We start from the raw sequence: 21,744 nt of genomic DNA, 5'->3' as shown, positions 1-21,744 counted from the left end.
AAGAAGTAATAGCATCTAACCTTGTTTGTGGCTGAGTTTCTGGTTCAGGAATCCCAGGATTTTCTATCTGCTTTTTGTAGATGATGTGTTTCTGATGAGTCAGAATCAAACCACCAAGATATTCTTATTGTGTCACAGCGACCCTGCTAGGATAAGCATGTTGGATAATGGATGGATGGATGGATGGATGGACAGACAACCAGAGATCTAGAACAGCAAAAAATATTTTTATTGAAACACTCACAAACGGTACAGACAATAAAAAACACACAAGGAACAGTAATGTGTAACATTGTCCATAAAAAATTTAATAGCAAATTAGAATTAATTTGTTAAAATATATTGATTAAATATGTCTTTTTACTCCACAAACAGTAAGTCATGTTGCAGAACACACTTTGTTCCATAGAAAGCTACTGCATCACCTCTGCTGGACATCTGGGGTTGTGAAGCTAAGTGAGCTCAGTACTTTAGAGAAGCAGTATAATGTTGTCAACACAAGTAAGCTCACAATAACAGCAATCCACAATCACATACAAGTCTGTAGGGACGATATAACCTGTGGAGTGTGAGCGTGAAACAGACTGGAGCGTCTGTTTCACAGAGAAATGCTTCTCTCTCTTTTGAATATCACAATACAGATTTGGGCTAAAATATTTACCCCCAACCTCAAACTCAGAGACAAACGTTGAAGCAGCACTTTCCAACCAGCTGTCACATTCTGCAGCCATGTTCAGTATCATATCTAACTAGTACCTGGCCTGTTTTTGTGTAACGCCACAAACTGAGGAGGGAGATATTTTCTGCCTTGTGATTCAAAAGTGAAGAGAATAAAGAAACTTTGTCACAAACAAGATTTTAAGCCATTTGACAGGAATGAGTTTCTGGTTATACAGATACAAAAAGCATTTCCAACACTTCAGAATGCAGAACAGCAGAAAGCAGCACTTTATTTTTTAAAGGATAAGGCTGGCAGGATTCTGCACCTCTCTTATCACAAATTTCTTGAAAAAATAAAAACTAAAAAAATATATAAAATATATGTTATTAGTTTTTACGTTGTATTGTTTGTTTTTAAGTGAGGCACTCAGTTTTATTTCTGTTATAAATCTATTTTTATCACTTTCTTTTTAATAACATAACATGAAATTGTATTTTCCCATTTACAGATTTTTAAAAAAATGTTTTAGTTTTGGTTACTCTTGTGTTTTTCAGGTAATCAAAAAGACTGAAATGGTAAAAATGGTAAAAGGCCTGTACTTGCAGTCATTCAGCCACCCACACACACTCACACACTGATGCCAGTGAGCCACGTTGTAGCCACTCAATCAGAGATAACCTCAGCAAAATCAAAACACACTTAAGATGATCTCATTTCTAGTGAAAATGAAGTTATCCAAACCAACCTGGTTCTAGTTGGCTCCCTTGTTAACTCATTCAGACTCAAGTAAACAAGGAACACTGGAGAACCTTCCCAGTAGAGGCCAGCCAACCAGAATCACACAGGGGGACCCAGAACAGACCTCACAGCCTCTGTTAAGGTCAGAGGTCAGGGTTCAACAATAATACAGATGAGACAAAATGGCCTCCATGGCAGAGTTCCAAGGAAAACACTGGTGAGTGATGATCTCCAAAATGTCTGTGGACTGATGAGACAAGGTGGAACATTTCAGTGGATGTTTTTCCTGATACATCTGGGCTCAGAAAAACAACATACTGACAGCCAGACATGGCGATGGGACAGTCTGACCTGGTTTGCTTATTCAAGGTCTGAACAACTTGCTATAATTAGTAAAATAAGAAAACAATAAGAATTTCTGGCAATCATATTGTGACATCAAGAATATGATGTCACACAGAAGCACTCCAGCTAGCAAAAAAAGAAGAAGAAAAAAAAGAAACGAAAAAACAGTTTTGGGATGAGCAATTTTTGTATATGGATGGCAGTGACTGCTGCCAAGAACTAGATAACCAGTTAAGTTCTCACATGGTCAGGCTGGTCTGGATAGGTTTTATACAGCAATAAATAAAACCTTAATTTTAGAACTCCAGTTTGTTTTTACTTAGGTCATCTTTGATACTAAAAAAATGGTTGCTAATGAAAAAGATTAGAGTTTAACTAAAAGAGAAAAATAGCAAAATCTGTAAGGAGGTAAATACTTTTTCATGACACTGAATAGAATTGTTATTTTAGTTTTTACTAAATGTTGAGCATTAGGTTGTTTTGACATGCGTCCAAAAAAGACAAATGACTATTCCTCCTGAAGTTCAGAATTGGTGATCTCTGTAACACGCTGTTCAAACTGTGGAGCAGAGCAAGACATTATATTTAGCGTAGGTCTTTCTTTTTAAATATTACGTTTGTTCTTCTATGATCTGACTCTAAACTTAGGTTGGATAATTTGTTAGCCTTTCATTCTATTCCTCCTTTTATTGAAAATGAATTCCCTTCCACTTCATCAAAGACTAATTATTGAAAAAAAGTTAAGCACCATGTAAAGGACCACAAACAAATAGTCTAATTAGAAAGTCATCTGGTGCAGAGCAGCACAGAGGATGTACTTGATTTAAAATGCAAGGAGCTGGCAGTTCTGGAGGCTCACCAGAGCACAGAGGCAGCCTGACTGAAATGGTAGTGCGGCAGGAAGCTGCCAGAATGTCTGGCAGTCAGATAGACAGACAAACAGACAGGATGCCATGTAGTCGGACTAAACATCATCACCAGGAGCATGTTGGGGGTCTCATGCGGGGATTGAAAGAGGTCAGGTATTCTAGGTTCTGACTACCTGGAATGCTAGGCTAACCACATTGGTTAGCCTAGCCTTTCACACACACTCTGGTTTCAACAGTGTGTGTAGTTGGCCCCATATGTTAGGCAGTAGCTTGATACAGTCACCCGGCCTGAAACATGGTGAAAATGGACGATTGAATCCAATCCAATCTGTGTCTGGTGACCTTACTCTCTGATGACATCACTCATGGCCTCTAGTGCCTGGTCTGAATGGTTGCAAATCAGATCATTTACACCCCCACTCTTCTGTAATTGTATCAAATTCCATCCAAATTAAACTGCTCCATATTGCTGCTTAAAGCTGCAGTATGTACCTGACAGAAATATGTTTTTTACATATTTGTTAAAAGTGTCAATATGTTGAGGCCGCTTAATATGAGACAGATAATCTGTGAAAAGATCAATCTCCCCCACCTCCTGAGCTACTCTTGGCATCTGAAGAAATGCACTCAATGCAATCAACCAATCAGAGCCAGAGGAGGGGCTTAGTGCTGTCAATCAATCTTATGAATGCACTGCTAAATGTGCTAATAGTGGAGAAACAACTTACGGATCTTGGAAAACCATTTATCTGCCATCACTGGTGGCCATGCTAACTAGTCTTAGCTTTCAGGGCAGGCTATGTTGTGGGGAACCAGCTGTGATTGACAGCACTCAGACCCTCCTCCTGACTCTGATTGGTCGTTTCTGACAAAGCCGGTTCATAGGGGGAAGACGGAGGAGCTTGACGTTTTTCGCACATTATCTGTCTCATCCCATACTGTCACCACATGACAGTTTTATAAAATGTTTTTTTTTGTTTGTTTTTTTACATATTTGTAAAAAGTTACATATTGCAACTTTACTGCGTTTCTTTTTCGGGGAGTTTACATTCATCTGTACTAATCATTTATTATGTCATTTGCTAAAGCATAGAATGCAGAATTTTGACAAAATTATCCCTTAATTTCATTTGCTGGTGGCGACATCCATAAAAAATAACTTAAACATTTGTTATAAACTATATACACACGGCAGCACTGCGGCTCAGTTTTCCCATTCGGCAAACTTTAAAACATTGAGTGGAAAGACGAAGCCAACACAGCTATTCTTGCCAACAATCATTTGGATGGTAGCAGAGTCACAGCTACTTCGGTGACAGACATAAACACATTGCTCACTCAGACATTGAATTATGGCCAAAGCTTAGGGTTGGGTATGCTGCTAACTAGTACGTTTCACCTGCACCCTCCGTCTCGACCTAAAGACAGGTTTCAGGACAAGCAGCCATGTCACCATTAGCCTGCGGCTCCTTTAAGAACCTCTCCACCTCCTGTGAGTCCACTGCTACACTCTTTGGTCGGACATTGTTGTCGTTATTCTTGTTCTCATTGATCACCTTCTTCTTCTCTGTCGTTTGCTGCCCCTCTGCCCTGCTTGTATGCTGGTTGGTCTTATCATCTGCCAGTGTGACCGTCTCACTCAGATAGACTGCCGGTTCACGGGGTTTCTTCTTGATAAATAAGAAGTTGCAAGTAGCCAGAACCACTCCTGAGAGCAATACCTCACTTCCTGCCAGCAGGAAGACGTACATGTAGCTCTTGGTAGCGTCCAGAAGTCGCCCTGTGACAATAAAAGACAAGAAAAACAATGACAAGAAGAAATGTGGAGGTGCACTACCATCAAGATGGGGCTTGGGTTTACTAAAAAAAGGTTTTATTTTGTTCATTTACAGTTCAAAATGATGGTAAATGGACTGAACTTATATAGTGCTTTATCCAATCATTTTGACCACTCAAAGCGCTTTACACTAGAGTCACATTCACCCATTCGCACTTACATTCATATACCGATACGCAGATCGGTAGGCAATTTGAGGTCAAGTGCACATCGACGTGTGGCAGAAGGAAGCTGGAATCGAACCTACAACCTTCCGATTGCAAGACAACTACCCACAGTGACAGACGCCCCATGACACGTTATCTCACATGTTAACAAACATACGTTTTAAATGAAAAGGAGTTTGAAAATCTTAATCTACCCCTTCTCTTCAAAGTCACTTTACTACACTATGACCTGGGGTTGCTCACAGGTCACCCTATACCCTTTACCTGCACAATATTTTTCTTTCAACAGTTTGAGTTGCTCCACAATCTGTTTGCAAATCAGCAAATTCAGCAAACTCTGAGGTGTTGATCATCTGCTCGCCCTTTAGTTCCTCCTTTCCCTAAAGTTTCACCAATTACCTCCAACACAACAACAGTGATCTTTGATTGCAGTTACACATTTTACGTAATCTCAAGTTCATCATCAAAATCACATCTATAACCTCTTTAGCTTCTGATTTAGCATTCATTTATAATATGATAACCATAACTTATCATAATCATAATTTGAGTTATTATTAATATTCTAATGAAAAGAAAACAGGAATCATTCATGACTCTAATTATTTGAAACCAAAGTTACAGTTCATTCTTACAAGTAAAGCAATATTAATATAAGTATTTTGTTTTGGGTCTCATTCAATTACTCAACGTGTTCAGACTTCATTTTGTAAAATTTTCATGCATTGACATAAGGAATAGTCTCAACTACAACACTCTCTCTGCCTGACTATGATTTCTTATGATTAAATACAGAAATACATAGAAATAAAGCAAAGCTCGCATGAGACAACACATAAAAATACAACTTCACTGATTTCACTGAAGTTTGATTTTACTGTTGGTTCTTTGTTTGATTCATTTCAAATGTAACTTCATGTATTGTTACTGTTAAGCTAAAATCTCCAGCGTGGGGCTAATGGGATGGCTTCAGGTTATCTTGACATATGTTATGATTATTATATTTTTCTGCTTTCTTCTTAATCATTTTATTTTGTCATTGACATTTTTCTTGTTCAAAGAATAAAGATTTCAAAATTTCTCATGTCCTGAAAGATTTGTCCAACTTTAAATAATTTTTAACTCAAAAAACAAGGACGACTGCTGCATGACTACCCCATCCCCCCAGCAACCGGGCTTAGCAAGTTGTTTAGGGGAAACTCTGTTCTAAAAAAAACAACAACAACAAAAAAAAAACATGCTTGCTTGGACAAATATTAGACATAACTGACTGACCTGCACTTGGTGGTCCCACCAGCACAGCAATAGCTTCCGCCAGGAGGACAAGGCCAATTGCACTGGAGAATTTTTCAGTGCCAACTATTGCCATCAGCACTTCAAACTGCAGGGCGCCCACCATGCCGTAGGAGACCCCGAAGAAGATGCAGAAAATAACCAGAGACACATAGTCGTTGGACTGGAAGAAATGTAAAAAAAAAAAAAAGATCAGCTTACAGATCCTAAATTCTCTACATCAGTGAGCAGAAACTGTTCATTAGTAGTTCATGACTAACAAGTCTTCACCCACTTGTGAGCCAACCAGGTCGGCAGTTCCATTAAAGAGCATCGCAAAGCTGAACAAATAGACACACCGAGGCCGCACCCATTTCAGTCCGGCAATCACACCACAGGTTGGTCGAGCAAAAATATCTATGAAACCCAGGATGGTGAGCAGCAGCGCAGAACTGGTGTCCTCGTTCCCCAGCTCCTTGGCATAACTCACAACAAACACAGGTGGCACAAACAAGCCCAGCACCATGATGGATGCTGCTACAGTGTAGATGACAAACCCCCTGTCTTTGAATACAGAGAAGTCCAGCAGCTTCTTTTTCTTCTTCTTGTCCTCCTGGTCGTGTTGCTGTTCCGCAGGCTTGGGATTCTGTAGGGGCTTCATGAGGGCTCCACACACACAGCAGTTCAGCAAAAGCCCACCAAGAATGAGGAAGCCTCCCCTCCATCCATAATAGTCCTGAAGAAACTGACCCAGAGGCGAGAGGCCGCAGAGGAACACGGGGCTCCCAGCAGCAGAAAGCCCATTGGCCAGAGGACGTTTCAGGCTGAAGTACCGATTGAGCATGATGAGAGATGGCTGGAAGTTCAGAGCTAATCCCAGACCTTCATCAAAGACAAGGACAAGAAATGTTTACGTAAAAAGGTTGAAATTTAAAGCTGCATTATACACCTTTTCCAAAGTCGCTTTTTACATATTTGTTAAAGCTGTCATGAGACGGGTAATCTGAAAAAAGCTCATCTCCTCCACCTCCTCCCTTGGCTACTATTGACATTTGAAGAACTCCACCACTCCTGGTCAAAAACAACCAATCAGAGCCAGGAGGAGGGGCTCAGCACTGTCAATCAACATCATGTATGTGCTGCTAAATGTGCTAATGGTGCAGAATTCACTATTCCAACAGGAGAGCAGGGGATAGGTTGTGAGAAGTATGTACACAAGGGTCATTGACAGCACTTAGACCCTCCTCTGGCCCTGATTGGTTGTTTCTAATGGAGCTGTGTATTTGTACAGGTGGCAGCAGGACCATAGGGAGAAGGCAGAGGAGCTCGATTTTTTTCAGACTCATATTATAGTGTCAGCACACAGTGATAGTTTCAGAAAATATGTAAAAAATATCTTTGTAAAAGTTACACACTGCAGCTTTAAGATGGAACACTAGAAAATTAGATATTTTTATGAAAACAAGACTTTGTAGAATCCATCTCATTCCTTTGCTCATATGCGTTACTGGCCTATATCTAGACCAGTGTTTCTCAACTCTGGTCCTCACCGCCCCCCTGTCCTGCTTGTTTTAGGTACTTCCCTTCTGCTACACACCTGAGTTGTATCTCTGGGTGATTAACAGACTTCTACAATACTTGATGGTCATGCAATCATTTGAATCAGCTGTTCTGAAATAGAGGCACATCTAAAACATGCAAAGCAGGGGGCTGGTGAGGACCAGGGTTGAGAAACACTGATGTAGACAGTCAGTTGCATAAAGAAAAATAAAGGATTCAAAAGTTTTGTGCAAATTTAGTCAGATTTAATTTAAAAGTCTCAATAAAATTACATTCAGTAACTGTCAATTAGTCATTTGAAAGACAATTCAAGATAAACGCCAAGGATGGATTTTCAGCTTCACTGAAAATGTGAATAAGAAAAAAAAAACAAAAAACAGTGAAACCTGTGATGACTCCAGTAGAGAGGTAGATGTGGATGATGCTGGTGGAGAAGGAGGCCAAGATCATTCCCAAAGAGGCAAAGAGGCCTCCCACCATCATCACAGGGCGGCAGCCGAAGCGGTTGACCATCACGCTGCACAGAGGACCTGCATAGACCAGAGCACAGACACTCTCTGGACACTCTAATGCTATCAGCTGCTGCATTTAGGTACCATTCAGTTTTCTGTCCTAAATATTTCACTCAATAATTTAAATAACATTGCATTAATCTTGCAAAAAAATTTAATAAATTGTCATAGTAAAAAGTACTTTATAGCTATGTTAGTCTTTTATTAAATTTGGAGAAAAAAACTTTGGACTTAACTAAAATAAATAGAGATGTGATCCATCTCTATTTGATCCATGTTGAACAATTCACCAAATTCCACCAGCTTTAGAGACAGAGATGTAGGGTTTCTGAACTAAACATTTTATTTCAAACTTCAATACTCCTATGAATGACAAGGAAATAAATGTATTTCATCTAGATGTCTGTGACCATGACACACTTTGCACACAACTGAAATAGCTGTAAGTAGGTTAGTTTGCTGTAGGCTTTCTTTCCCACCATTACATGTGCAGCATTAGCTTGAAATGTCTTCTTAAGGCCAAGCAACATATTTGGGTGAGTGGTACATTCAGAGGCTCGGCCTTAACCCTTGATTTATGGTCAATTGTTGCCAGGGTAACAACAGGGTAACAACATAAGCAGCTTGGCTATCTGCTACAATAAAGCCAGTATGCATATGGAGGTTTGTTGCATGAAGCAAAGTTGCATGGATAGTGGTTCCCAAAAATATGAGAACCACTGTGTGGTGTGGAACACTGAGCTGGGTTTCTGAATGATCTCCAGAACTTACAGTTCATGTAAAATTCTTCAAATTACTGAAACACAGTTTACCACGACTGTTACAGGACAGACATTTTAGCTAAAAATGGATAAACTTCAACAACTCAACAAATTTCACAAAGATTTACATATAGAATTTCATTCAATAGAGCCAGTCACAAGAAATGTCACTCTAAAGCACTTTACCAGACAAGCAGGTCTAACTGCTGCGAACAAAAACTGATAGTGATGATGTGTAGGGTCTGAAAAGCATATTGTGTGCACATGAGCTTCATATTCATGAGCAAAACATCAGTTATTACAGTTACTGGTGTTCCCCTCCAGTTTCAATGTCATACAGCAGCATACCTACTGGAGCGTTCCTTCCAGTAGGAAGGAACGCTCCATCTCCCCAAACTACATTCTACTCTCATCAACCCCCTGGTGCCTGCTCTCTGCTGTCAGCATGCAGATTTCATGACAAATGTTGAACTTTGATCAAATATTACAGTTTCGAGTTGAAAATGGACCAAAATGCAGACAGGAGCTCAGGATGAACACTGAGTGCATTCTTAATGAAAATACGAAAACTTACAAAGCTCATAGCAGCTAACATAACAGCAACAACAACGGGACACAACGGGACAGCAGAGAACAATACGGACCAGAAAGCTATAATATATTCAGACACAAGAAGATAAGGGCTGGTGGGACTAATCAGAGGTAAGTAGATGCAGCTGGGGAAAGAGAGCAGGCAGAGAAAATTAGGAGATGTGAAACAAGAGAAGGCTAAGGAAGATGGACAAGGATCAGCCAAAGGGACACCATGGATAAAAGAACTGAAACTAAAATAGAAGAATGGAATAATGATCTAAGGAACCTCAAATAATAATAAAACATTTTTGCCTCTGCAGGCCTGAATTTCATTAATAACCTGGCCTGAGTACATAAATGTCATCATCTGACATTTTCTAACCATTCTGATGAGCTGATTTATCTGTCTGATTAAAACATTATAAACTGTCATTTGAAAAATCAACATGAGGTAAGCTGGATGTGATTGGATTAAGGCAAGTCCCACCTTCCACTGACTGGGTTTGCATATAACTAATTCTAACTGATGACAGTTGGAATGAAGAAATTAACAAACTCCGCTTGGGAGTTTGTTAGGGTGGTTCTGTCTGTCTACCAATCAGAAGCATATAGGAAATATGCTTCTTATACAGGAAATAAATGAGAGGTTGTAAAGGAAAGGGTTCCAGAGATCAGAGGAGAAAAAAAGAGTTAAGTAAAACCAGATATTATTTTTGTTTAATATTAGTATCATGTAAATTGAATTAGTACACTGATATTGCCTTCCGTCTGTGTATTATGCAAACAAACAGCAGCCTACCTGTGCCATAAAGCATCGCCAGCAGGATGGAAGAGATCCAGGCGGTGTCGCTGTATCCAACTCCAAACTCCCGGATCAGCTCTTTGAAAAACACACTGACTGCTTTAGGGAATGCGTAGGAGAAGCCTGTGATGACAAAACATCCAGCCAACACTGCCCAGCCCCATCCTCCATCTGGGGCCTTCACACTTGGTGCTTCATCATCCACAACAGCACCTCCCATGGTGCTTTATGGCTGTTCCTTAATGGAGGCAGTGAGATACTGGAACAAACATAAAATATTAGGAAATGAAGTTCCCTCTACATTTTAAATTCAGAGCAGCAGCAGGTGGCACACTCTCAGATTGAATTTCTTTCCTTAGTGTGGATCCACATAACTCCTAATATTGCTTTTTCATTCTGGCTACATTCTGCTCTCATCAACCAGTTCTTAATTATACTGTATTGAGTAAATATAAAGAACAGTCTTGCAACAGTGACTCACAGTTTTTAATGAAGGATTCTCCTCACAAATCTTCACAATTACACGTTATGCATACCCAGCAATCATGGAATGAAGAAATGTCGACCGGATCCGCAGCCAGAAAAATCTACAATAAAAATCAGACAGATCATGTAATTTTCTCAGTATTTAATAAAATGTAATAATAAAATAAATCTAGAATTTCAGACATTATTTTCCACCCATTAAACACTAGTACATTGTCTGGTTAGTAAATACAGACATAAATGAAAAGCTTGTCATTTTCAACCTTATATAGCATTTTATCAAGTATAGAGGACCCCAAAGCGCTTCACACTACATTCACCCACACAGTGGGAAACCACTGGATTGTGGCAGCTGTGGCTACTCCAGGGCAGACTGCCATGAGGTGAGGCTGCCATGTACCAGCACCACTGCGTCCTGTGACCACCACAGGAAGGGTGGGCGACGTGTCTTGCCCAAGAACACAACAGAGCAGGAATCAAACCAATAACACACAGACTGAGGGACAAACTTGTACCACAAATCGCCACCATCGTGCCCAACAGGCTACATACCAGATTACTCTTTGCCAGCCACATAGAGAGGATATCAATGCCACAACAGTGTTTGACTGACTATATAAATTTCTGACTGGATAACACCATCTGCACCAGAACAATGAGATGTTTCCCTAATAACAAACCAGTGGTCTGAAGGAACTATTGAACCTAATAAAAGAGCCTTCAGAGAGCACGACAGGAAATTATAGACAAGCATACAGAAGCAGCTCAAAGTCCAGATTATAGAAAGCAAGGAGAAGTACAGGAAGAAGCTCGAGACCAAACTACTAAGAAACAATGTCATAGATGTGTGCTCAGATATGAAGATCACAAGCTTCAAGCAAAAGAAGAATTAGACAGCAAGAGAGCTCATCATTCTCCACTCCTGTCCCCAGCCAAACAGACCTCCCACCCTACTTTGACCCACAGCTTGCCAGTCACACCTTAAATGTTTCATCTTCCACCTCGGTCATTGACTCTTCTGTTTTTACAAGTTTCTCCAACCAAATAAGGAGATGCTAATGCTCCCATTCTGTCTCTTGCCAATCTGTTTGTCTCTAAAAATCTTGTGAAGAGGCAGCTGGAAATACTGAACCGGAGAAGTGCTCCAGGTCCAAATGGTGTCAGCTTCACAGTACTGAAGGGTTGTGCAGAGCAGCTCTATGGGACTCTGTAGAACCGTGACCCAAGAGAAGGTTCCAGTACATCTTGCCTTGTTCCAGTACCAAAGAAAACCCACCCATCAGTCATCAATGACTACAGACCTGTTGCCGTGACATCCCTCAGTGAACAGTGGATAAGATGCCACAGAGTGTTGGTGGGTGTACCTCTAAAGTGTTGTCAAATCTAAAACAGTCATTTTCAATATTTTCATTATAAGAACCTTTCCTGTGGCATGTCTTTGAATACCAACTTTTTTGTTTTTGTGTCGACTGCACATTCAGATTGGGTGCTTTGTTGAACATCAGTGCTGTTTGACATAAATTTATGTAGCATATTTCTGTGCTTCTAGCTGTATTGCCCTTTCATCTACATAAAAATTTATTTTCCATAAACTGAAATCCTGCAGGGTGTGAGCAATAATTCATTGCTAAATAGTATTTTATGCTATAATTTGCACACCCAGGAGATGATGTAATGCCAAAAAGATGTGTTTATATCTGATATATCTGTCTATGTTGCCATTTTTCCACCACAGAAAAAGCAGGTAATCTTGGTCGCATGGTCAGGTGTGGAACTAATGGGACATATTTTCTATATCACACATTATAGCAATCAGATGTTGCCTGAACCGTAGGAAGATGCCTGTTAAGTTGTTGCTTAGGTCTTACCCTTGGAGAAGCTGATCATTTAGGCTTGTGTCTTTGTATTATGCAGAGCAATTGAACACAATATGTAGTTTAGTGAGCTTTTTGGGGTGAAAAATCCCATGGTGAGAAATATGCCATTGTTTTCAGTGTTTCCTTTCATTTTGTACTTTGGTTAATGTCCTTCATGTAAATTACGTAGTCTCTTGCAATTTTCATGTTTGTTGAACTTTCTTTTTAAGTCTTCAAGTCTAATTTCAGCAGCCTTTCTGTTCTCAGGTATGTGTGGCCTTTGTTTGAATAGTAGAGGCATCTCAAAGTGTTCTTGTTCATTTTTTCCTTATTCTTTCCTTGAGGATATCCAAAAAGATTAGACCATTTTGTCATTTCCTTTTGTCCTTAAATTCTGACTTTACCACATTAATGACATTCAATGAAGTCACAGAGGATAATTCCTTTATTGTGACTCTGACAAACTTGACTCTGTTACATTTGACTGATGGTGTGGAGCCTCCAACAATACTACACCATAGGCCTGGGCACATTCCATATGGCTCATAGTCTTCTCCTAGTACAACTTTTGGTGCTAAAGCTCTGGGACAATTGAATCTGATAAGGAGTCCCACATTGCAGCTCAGGAAAAGTGGCATCACATCAGTGATTTCTATCAAATGGAGCCATTGCTTTTCTGTGTCACAGGTGGGTATATTGTCATAATGAACTGATATGGAGTCTTTACTGCATGAGGGAAGGTTAAAGAGAATGTCTGTGTCATAACCACTTTTAGCTTGGAGTGACTGCTTGTAGCTGGTTGTTTACTCCTTCACTGACAAATGTGCTATTTCTTTGTGTATCTAATGCTCTTTAAATAGGTTCTGCCTTTTGGATACCATACAAAAACAATCAATGAAATGTTACTTGACAGACCCACCTTCATAATGTTGAGAGCTGCTGTGGTTTCATCTGGAGTGTTTGAAACTGTGTTGATAAGGCAAAGAAACCTTTCTTTTGCAATGTTATCATGTAGACAAGTTGGATGCTTTCCATTACAAATGTCACATGAGTGGCCACGGCGACAATCCTTGATGTTATGTCCCACTTTGAAGTATCCATAAGATGCTTTATTATCCTTAACATATGTGTGTTTCTTTTCCAAGGGCTTATCTGAGAAGTGTGGCCATTTTGTCAACTGGTATTCTTCACTTTTGCAAAACATGAGGGTATCTTTGCTGTTGGCTGTCTGTTTGTGCCTTTTTGTTTTAGTACTGTGGTTTGAGTTATGAAGACTTGATTGGATCTGTTTGATTTAGATTGGATCTGTTTGATTTAAAGTCCATTGTGGTTTCTTTTCTCATAGAATTGGGCACGTGACTGAACCCCATATGAAGTAATTGGAATCTCTGCCTCAACAGCTGCAAAAAAAAAAAATCCATGCCGCCCATAAGTGTTACCGTGACCTGGCAATTCCAACGGTATGCAAGCCAGTCTGGAACCTTCTGTAACAATTATGGATCGTCCTCACAGTCACTTTAAAGGCCTTTTTCATGTGACAGAGCTTAACAAAATGTGTTCAGGAAATCTGAAGATGTCCTTAAACCCTCTACATCCTTTGAGCTTAATTTTGTCCATTTAGACCGTTTGTCTCTGAAAGGTCTTTGGACAATAAAACCTTGACCACTGGTCAAGTCTTTGCCATGTATCCTTACATGTCTTGTCATCACTACAATAAAATGTTCCCTCAAAAAAATATTTGCCCAGGCCTGTGACATATATTTTCAGCAGGTGAAGCTTATCACCAGATGATAAGCCTTTGCAGTTCACAAGTGAGGTGAAAGAGGCCCACCATTCCATTAGACCTGAAAGTCTGAATAATTTTCATTAAGATTGGCGGTATTAGACATTCCTTTGGGGTATCAATGTAAGGAGTAAGCCACTGGGGGTTGCTTGTTCATAAACAGCAAGGTGGTCAACAGCATGTTATTCTGTTGAATTTCCTGATTGTCCATATTTATGTAAATTTTTTCACCATGTATCTTGAATTTTGCACGAGCTTCTTGCATTTTCTTTTCTGCCCCTAAATGCTGACATTCTGATTTTTGTACATCTAATTCCCTTCTGTGTTGCTCCTCCATTTCTCTTATTTTTTTCCTTGTGTTTGATCTCTTTCTGGATAAACTCAAAAACTGATTCCTTTGCAGCTAACTCTACAGATGCATCAGTCCTTTTGGCTACAATACTTGAAATGTCAAACTGCATACTGACACTTGACATACAGAGCAAGCAAAGTCATGTGAAAATAGCTGATAAAGACACTGCTTTTCTCTATCTACATCAAAATCTTCTCTTGCTGTTATATGTTCACATATTATTTTCATAAAGTTTTCTTCATCTTAGGTCAGGAGATTGAGTACTATGCTCCCTTGTTTACTGTACAATTTCATTGTGTCATTAATCCATTTTCAATATTGTCTGCCACTGCACATAACTCTTGCTCTGACAAGTCAGACTTGAAGCTTTCCCTTGATGCTCTGAGTCTGATTAGCCCTTTCCATTGTTAGGACAAGGGACAATTAGCCCTTTTCTCCGTTTTAATTATTTTTTCTTTATGGTAGGCTATAATTTTCTCTGCTAACACAGGAGGGCGCTCTGAGCACCTGGGTAACGATAATTCAGATGGAGAACACATTTTAAGTTCAGACAACAGATTCTCTTTGCACTCAGTGTTCTTTACTTCTTGTACCTCTTTGATGCATTATAGCTCTAATTTAATTGGTTTCTGTTTGTAGCTCATTGCTAAAGCCATCCATTTTTGTAACTCACTGTTATCTTAACCGTTAGCTTCTAAGCCATCAACCGTTAGCGCGTTAGCTGCAGACGCCATAAGAGCTAAAATATGTAATATGTGTGCAATTGATTATTTTATATTCTTATTCAAGTGCTATTTTAAGATAATCACAAAAAACAACAACATATTAACAGAACAAAATACACGTGTATAGTAATACTTTTTACAATCAACAAACCTTCTGACTCTTCGGAGTGGCTGCCAATATGAAACAACGTGGAAAAAATAACTGCTGGGATTAACAAGCTGACTGCTATGCAACAGCGTTAGACAGGAAGTGTAAGCTCAAAAAATAAAATCATACAGCTCAAGCCGGAAGTCCTTCAAGTAGGCTTCATAGAACGTTAAATGAAAGTATCTCATAACTTTGAATAGAACTCAACTATAACAAAATTGAACAAATAAAAAACTTTATTGGCCATGCTAGCTAAAGTTATAGCAGTGATTATCAAACTTTTTACACCAAGTCTTGTCTTTCTTAAATTTCTTAAATAGTTATGTATCAAGATTCTGAGGTTTCGTTATAAAAAAATTTCATTATAAAAAAATTTAACTGCATTTTATCCGTTTACCACTGCTTAACTACCTCACAGATGCAGTTTTATTATACATTTCATTTATGTTCAGAAGTTGACATTTCTGTTTGTAATTAGAAAAGTTAAAATGTAAATGTTGACCTTTGTTGTGAGGTTTTACCAATGCAGACCTCCAAATCAGTGGCTGCTTTTTAGAAAAATTACTTGCAGCAACTGTGACAGACGGGCGACCTGTCCAGGGTGACCCCGCCTCTCGCCTGGAACGTTAGCTGGAGATAGGCACCAGAACCCCTCCCGACCCCACAAGGGACAAGGGTGTTAGAAGATGGATGGATGGATACTTGCAGCAAAAACAAATTTTTTTGCATGTTTGTATTTTTCTCAAGTTTCTCATTAAATCTTTCACACAAAAGAGTACTACAGCATATAAACTGCTCCAGTGTCTGAAAGAACAAAAGAGAGAAAAAGACATCCATATTTTAACTTATGGACATATTATTATTATTATTATTATTATTATTATTAACAGTTAAGGCTACTACATACTTCAGACGAGAAAAAATTCTCTCTCTCAGGGCTGCCAGAAAATTATGACATCTTACAAGCTGCAAGTTTTTTGTTTTTTTTTTGCATGATGTGCAACAGCTATGATGTATACTGCTGTGGGAGGACTTCCTAGGAAGTCTTTATTTGAGGTTCTTGTGAAGCAGGATTTCCTTGACAGCAGTGCAACTGCCAGATAACAGAGCAAGCCTTTAAGCAAGCCTCTATGAAACTTCATTTGCTCCACAACGTAGCCTATGGAGGATAGCTGGCTGTGACCTTCATTCTGTGTTTTCACAGTCAGATAAAGAAACTGCTTGATAATGTTAATATTCTCTTTGTGTTAATGTGATTTATGTCCTCTGTCAAAGTTACACACATGCATAATCAGGTGGGTGGGTGGGTGGGTGGATGGATGGATGGATGGATGGATGGATGTCGTTTTTCCCTTTACATTAAGGGGGTAATGCTGCTGTAAACCAGGGAGCCCTGGGTTATCATGCCCCTCCTGTTGCTTCCCCAACCTTTACATGGATGTAATGAATGAAATGTAGTGTTCCCATCCTTACTACATACATACAGCACTCACTGTCTATGGGGTGAAACAATGAAAGAATGGGTTTGTAACTGTCTAGGTTTGACACTTGACCTTAAAGCCACTAATTATCTTTTACTGCTCTTTTCCAGTCTTTAAAAGCTGAAAGCCTTACTAGCAGCAAATATTACACAACAGCAAAGAACATTTTTCCACTTACTCTTGAATAATTAACATAAGACTTATGCTTATGGGTGAAAAGACTAAAATATGCAGAAAGCATTTCATTTGAAGACTCATCTCTAAGACTCTCCCTTGACCTCCACAAACAAGCAACACCAGAAGATCAACAAGTAAAATTTACAGCTCTGCCTCATCCTATTACACTTTGTAATGGGCAAGCTCAGTTGCACTAACTTCATCCTTCAAATCCCCCCCACCCCACCTGTTATTTATATGCTCTCTCAGACTCTGCAGCGCTTCTACACAGCCACCTAAATCAACAGCAGCCTTACAAAATCCTAACGCTACTATGTATTGGATAGTTGTTCTTTAATTCCCAAAGTATTTTTTTTATCTTCAAGCCAAATAAAATCACTGTTTTGACTGTGATCTTGTGGCTGGAGGCCCCATCACCTGATTTACAACCTGAGGAAACAGATGGAATGAGCTGCGCAGTAGAAATGCCTGATTGGTGAAGCCAAACATCCAGCAGCCAGTGTCTCCGGGTAACACGTTTCTGATGGGAATCTGACGTATAACAAGCTAGAAAGAGTCTGACCCATGTCTCAAAAACACAGATTCTTCCAAAAGGTCATTATTTTTTAATGTGGCTGTTGCACAAATGTATTTCCAAGAAAAAGTTGTTTTTTTGTTGTTGTTTTTTACAGAATTTTGGAACCACACCTTACACCGGGGCCTGATGTAGCATATCAGTCTTGCTAAAACTCTCGCTTCACATTGGAGGCCTGTGGTTTCCTCATTTCTCACCATGTTCTGACGTCAGTTTGTGACCTTCAGTTCACTTTGCTATTGCAGCAGAATAATGAGCCACACAATACCAGCAGGCCAACAGCCACAATAACAACAAGACACCTGATGATTCCACTGGTCAGGTTCATTTATGTTTTCACTAAAAAATAAAATTAGCATTTGAAAATGGCATTTTGTAATCACAGATCAAATTTACTCAATATTAACATTTGATGGATGGATGGAGTGTCCATCCATTTTCCTTCACCCTTGTCCCTCAGTGGGGTCGGGAGGGGTGCTGGTGCCTATCTCCAGCTCATGTTCCGGGCGAGAGGCGGGGTACACCCTGGACAGGTCGCCAGTCTGTCGCAGGGCAACACAGAGACACACAGGACAAACAACCATGCACACACTCACACCTAGGGGCAATTTGGAAAGGCCAATTAACCTGACAGTCATGTTTTTGGACTGTGGGAGGAAACCGGAGAACCCGGAGAAAACCCACGCATGCACAGGGAGAACATGCAAACTCCATGCAGAAAGACCGGGGCCGGGAATCGAACCCAGAACCTTCTTGCTGCAAGGCGACAGCTCTACCAACTGCGCCACTGTGCAGCCCTGGATGGAGTGTATTGAATGAAAAGAACTTAGTTGTGAGTTGATGATGCTAAAAGTAAAACGAAATAGAATTTGATCTTAACTCAAACAGAATCCTTCATCAATTCGAGTCACATAAACCTTTGAAGATAAAACCGTTTTGCAATTTAACTCCTATCGATTCATCCCCGGTACATCGACATATTTCTCTGCTCTACTAATATTTTACCTCTCTGCATATTTACATCCCTAACTTTAACAGAATTGATAACGGTGAGGACAGAATCTTGAAATTTTCAAAATAAAAGCTTCACAGATTAAACCAACACCTCCTAACTTGAGAGCGTTCTGATCTACCTTCTCTCCTCTCGCCGCAGCAGGCTTACACCTTCATCCTGGAAGCTGCTGCAGTCATTTCCTGCAGAATTAGATCGCCTCTAAAAGACCGAGGAAAAAGTCACGCATCCCCGCGACATGATGAATTTCACGCAGTCGTCCCGGAATTAAAAATGCCACATGATAATTAATAGTCGCATCTCGTCCAGCTGTGACAGTCATTGGACTACCGCTGATGTGAAACAGGAAGATGTGTGTCTGCACCCAGCGGCAAACTGCTGAGCGTCTTACCGGATCATGCAGCCGGGAGCCGTCCCTCATCCAGCCTCAGCACCTGCGCGGCGTTCCAACCTGCACGTCTTCCCGCAGAGCGTCAGAGCCGGGCAGACCGAGTTGCTGCCGGGTCCTAATGCCCCCCTGCTCCACACCCACCCCCTCACCCTACCCCACAGCCTGACCTCACCAAGAGGAAGCACATCAACTCATACGTGCTATTTATAGGCTTTGTTTTCTGTGGCCTGCGCATCACCGTCACACTGACTGCACCGAGTTCCCGGACAGTTCGGAGGGATTCTAGCTGCTGACGGCGCCCACTCAGCCAGAGCTGATAGACATCTGAGCCATCAGAGGCTGTGTTGACAAAATGTCCCTGAAGACAAAGCACCACCTGCCAGCAACGAATTATTTATACCCCTGATAGATTTAGAGAAACAGCAGCACTCTGATTCAAAATAACAAGTATCTGTCCAGAGAGAGAGAGAGAGAGAGAGAGGGAGAGAGAGAGAGACTCAAGTAAGAGTACAAAAGTATTTGGTAAAAAGAAGAAAAGAAGAAAGTACTGAGAAATTAACTATAACATCTGACTGACTCTTATATAAATGACATCTTCAGACAAACGATGTACAAATCTACACAAACTCATTCTGGCGTTTATCTTTAGTCGCATTAATTACTGCAACAGCATCTTCACAGGTCTGACTATCAAATTAAGCCTCCAGCTGCAGCTGATCCAGAACACTGCTGCTGGAGTTCTGATTAAAACCAGGAAGATAGAGAACATCACCCAGTCCTACAGTCCTTCACTGAGAGAACAGACTTTAAAATACTGTTGCTAATTTAAAAATCACTGAACGTTTCAGCACCACAATACATTAAAGATCTGCTGATGTATCACCCTTCCAGATCTCTTCTGGTTCTGGTTCTGCTCGGCATCCAGAAACAGAACCAAACATAGAGAAGCAGCATTCAACTTCTACGCACCACAAATCTGGAACAAACCTCCAGAAAACTGCAAAACAGCCAAAATACTAAGTTCCTTTAAATCAAGACTAAAATCTCACCTGTTTAGAGTTGCTTTGAACCATGTTGGCCAAAATATTTGATGTGTATTCATGATTTTGATGATATAGTTCATAAAATATAATGTTTATTGCTTATTTCATACTAGGATACTGTATTGTGTTTTTATGATGTAAATAAGTTTAAACTGCCTTATTGCTGAAATGTGCTTCACAAATAACCTTCATTTGATTTGTCAATTTTTAAAAGATTAAATAAATAAATAACATTATCACAAAATAAAAGATTCAGGCAGAATAAATACTTTTCTAAAACAGTGACTGGAATAGCCAGAGACTTAATTCAATAAGAGCAGCAATACTTCATAATAATATAGCTCAAGTAAAAGTGAAAAGTCCCAGAAGTTGCTTTCAAGAATATTACTCAAGCATAAATGTAACTAGCTACTACCCACCTCTGAATTTAGACAGAAATTATTTCCTTCAACCAAATTGTTTGGTTTTGATATGAAATAAGACAGGCATCTCCCAAAAGGTGCGAAAACAACGTCATCAACTCCTTAGAAATCCATCCCACTGTAGCATTTGTACCTCTGCAGCTGTTGTTGCATGTTGTTTTCCTGTTGCTGCCCCCTGCATTTCTGCAACTTAACATAAAGGAAATAAACCCAGCTTTGAGCTGGAGCTTCAGGGTTGGTTCAGTGGTTGCTGGTGTTCAGTCTGTCTCCCACATCCCTCCACAGGAAACATGAGTAGACTCAGTGTCAAACTACTTTCAAACCAGAATAGATATCTACTTACAGCACAATAAATTCAAACATATATATTTGTTGTTGTGGTGGTGCGACCCAGGTACAAAGGTCATAGTCCTCGACACGGCCGTCACAAGTTTGAGTCCCGGCCTTTTGACCTTTGCTGCGTGTATTTACTCTTTCACAAACCCACTTTCAAATAAAGGTCAGCAGAGAAAACAAAAAACAGCATACCATGAATTATTATTTTCATTGTTGCTGTTTGACCTATTGCAGTTATTCTGCTCTTACACATCTTCCAGGAAGGTCACTATGACCTGTTGTGTAACAGTCCTGTCACTGCACCAATAAAGATTGTTAAACAGCGCCACCCAGTGGTTAAATTACCTTACCACTACTCTAAATGACAAAGGCAAATGTTTGGTAAAGTGATTTTTTTTTTTTTTTTTTTGGCCACTCACTTTTATTTTGTTTATATCTAACAACAACTTTTACACACACAGACACACAGTCAAACACAACTACTTAAATAGCTTAGATAGTAAAGAGTTGGGATGTGTCAGCAGACTGCATTCAGTGTTGCTTCTCTGCAGCTTCAGTCTTCCTCTCTGTTAATTTCTGGTCCAGGATTCTAACAGCTGCTGACCCAGTTTTCTCTTCTTAGAGCCAGCAGTTAATCAGATTGTCTTCTTCTGTCTCTAGCTGTTTTGTAGGAGAATCTTTGAGCTACTTCCTCATCACACACTGGGACCTGGCTCTCCATCCAGTTGAGATGCCCACAGATTACTACCAGATTACATATGATCATTGATAAAACCAAAAGCAACACCACACATGGACTGCAGGAGTTTTGTGTGCTGGTACGTAACAGGACTCATGGGAGCTGTCACCTTTCAGGAAACA

General features: G+C 39.9%; 1 protein-coding gene across 2 annotated transcripts; it reads right to left on the bottom strand.

Annotated features, from left to right (window-relative positions):
* Positions 1-206: 206 nt before the first annotated feature.
* slc16a3a (solute carrier family 16 member 3a) lies at positions 207-19,230 on the bottom strand. Of its 2 annotated transcripts, none has more exons than XM_015007619.2 (7): positions 19,083-19,230; positions 10,579-10,684; positions 10,095-10,356; positions 7,836-7,979; positions 6,185-6,771; positions 5,893-6,073; positions 207-4,393 (listed from the first exon to the last, which is right to left on the bottom strand). In XM_015007619.2, exons 3-7 carry the CDS (start codon positions 10,315-10,317, stop codon positions 4,032-4,034), a joined length of 1,497 nt encoding a protein of 498 aa, XP_014863105.2. In that variant the 5' UTR covers positions 10,318-10,356; positions 10,579-10,684; positions 19,083-19,230; the 3' UTR covers positions 207-4,031. The 2 variants fall into 2 exon arrangements, with proteins under 2 accessions (XP_014863105.2, XP_014863106.2); XM_015007620.2 differs by lacking the exon at positions 19,083-19,230 and adding an exon at positions 18,813-19,076.
* Positions 19,231-21,744: the final 2,514 nt, after the last annotated feature.

The sequence above is a fragment of the Poecilia mexicana genome, unplaced genomic scaffold, assembly GCF_051168715.1.
Source record: "Poecilia mexicana isolate PSO_F unplaced genomic scaffold, ASM5116871v1 scaffold_8, whole genome shotgun sequence".
Lineage (NCBI taxonomy): Eukaryota > Metazoa > Chordata > Actinopteri > Cyprinodontiformes > Poeciliidae > Poecilia > Poecilia mexicana.
This window is presented reverse-complemented; position numbering and strand designations above follow the sequence as displayed.

Bases quoted from the DNA above. Each gene is read 5' to 3' on its own strand.
- slc16a3a (XM_015007619.2), bottom strand. From the start codon at position 10,317: ATGGGAGGTGCTGTTGTGGATGATGAAGCACCAAGTGTGAAGGCCCCA. The intron at 6,772-7,835 runs GTTTCACTGTTT...TCTTTGATGAAG, and splicing joins CTCTACTGGAGTCATCACAG to GTCTGGGATTAGCTCTGAAC. The intron at 4,394-5,892 runs GTCAGTCAGTTA...TTATTGTCACAG, and splicing joins GGTGGGACCACCAAGTGCAG to GGCGACTTCTGGACGCTACC.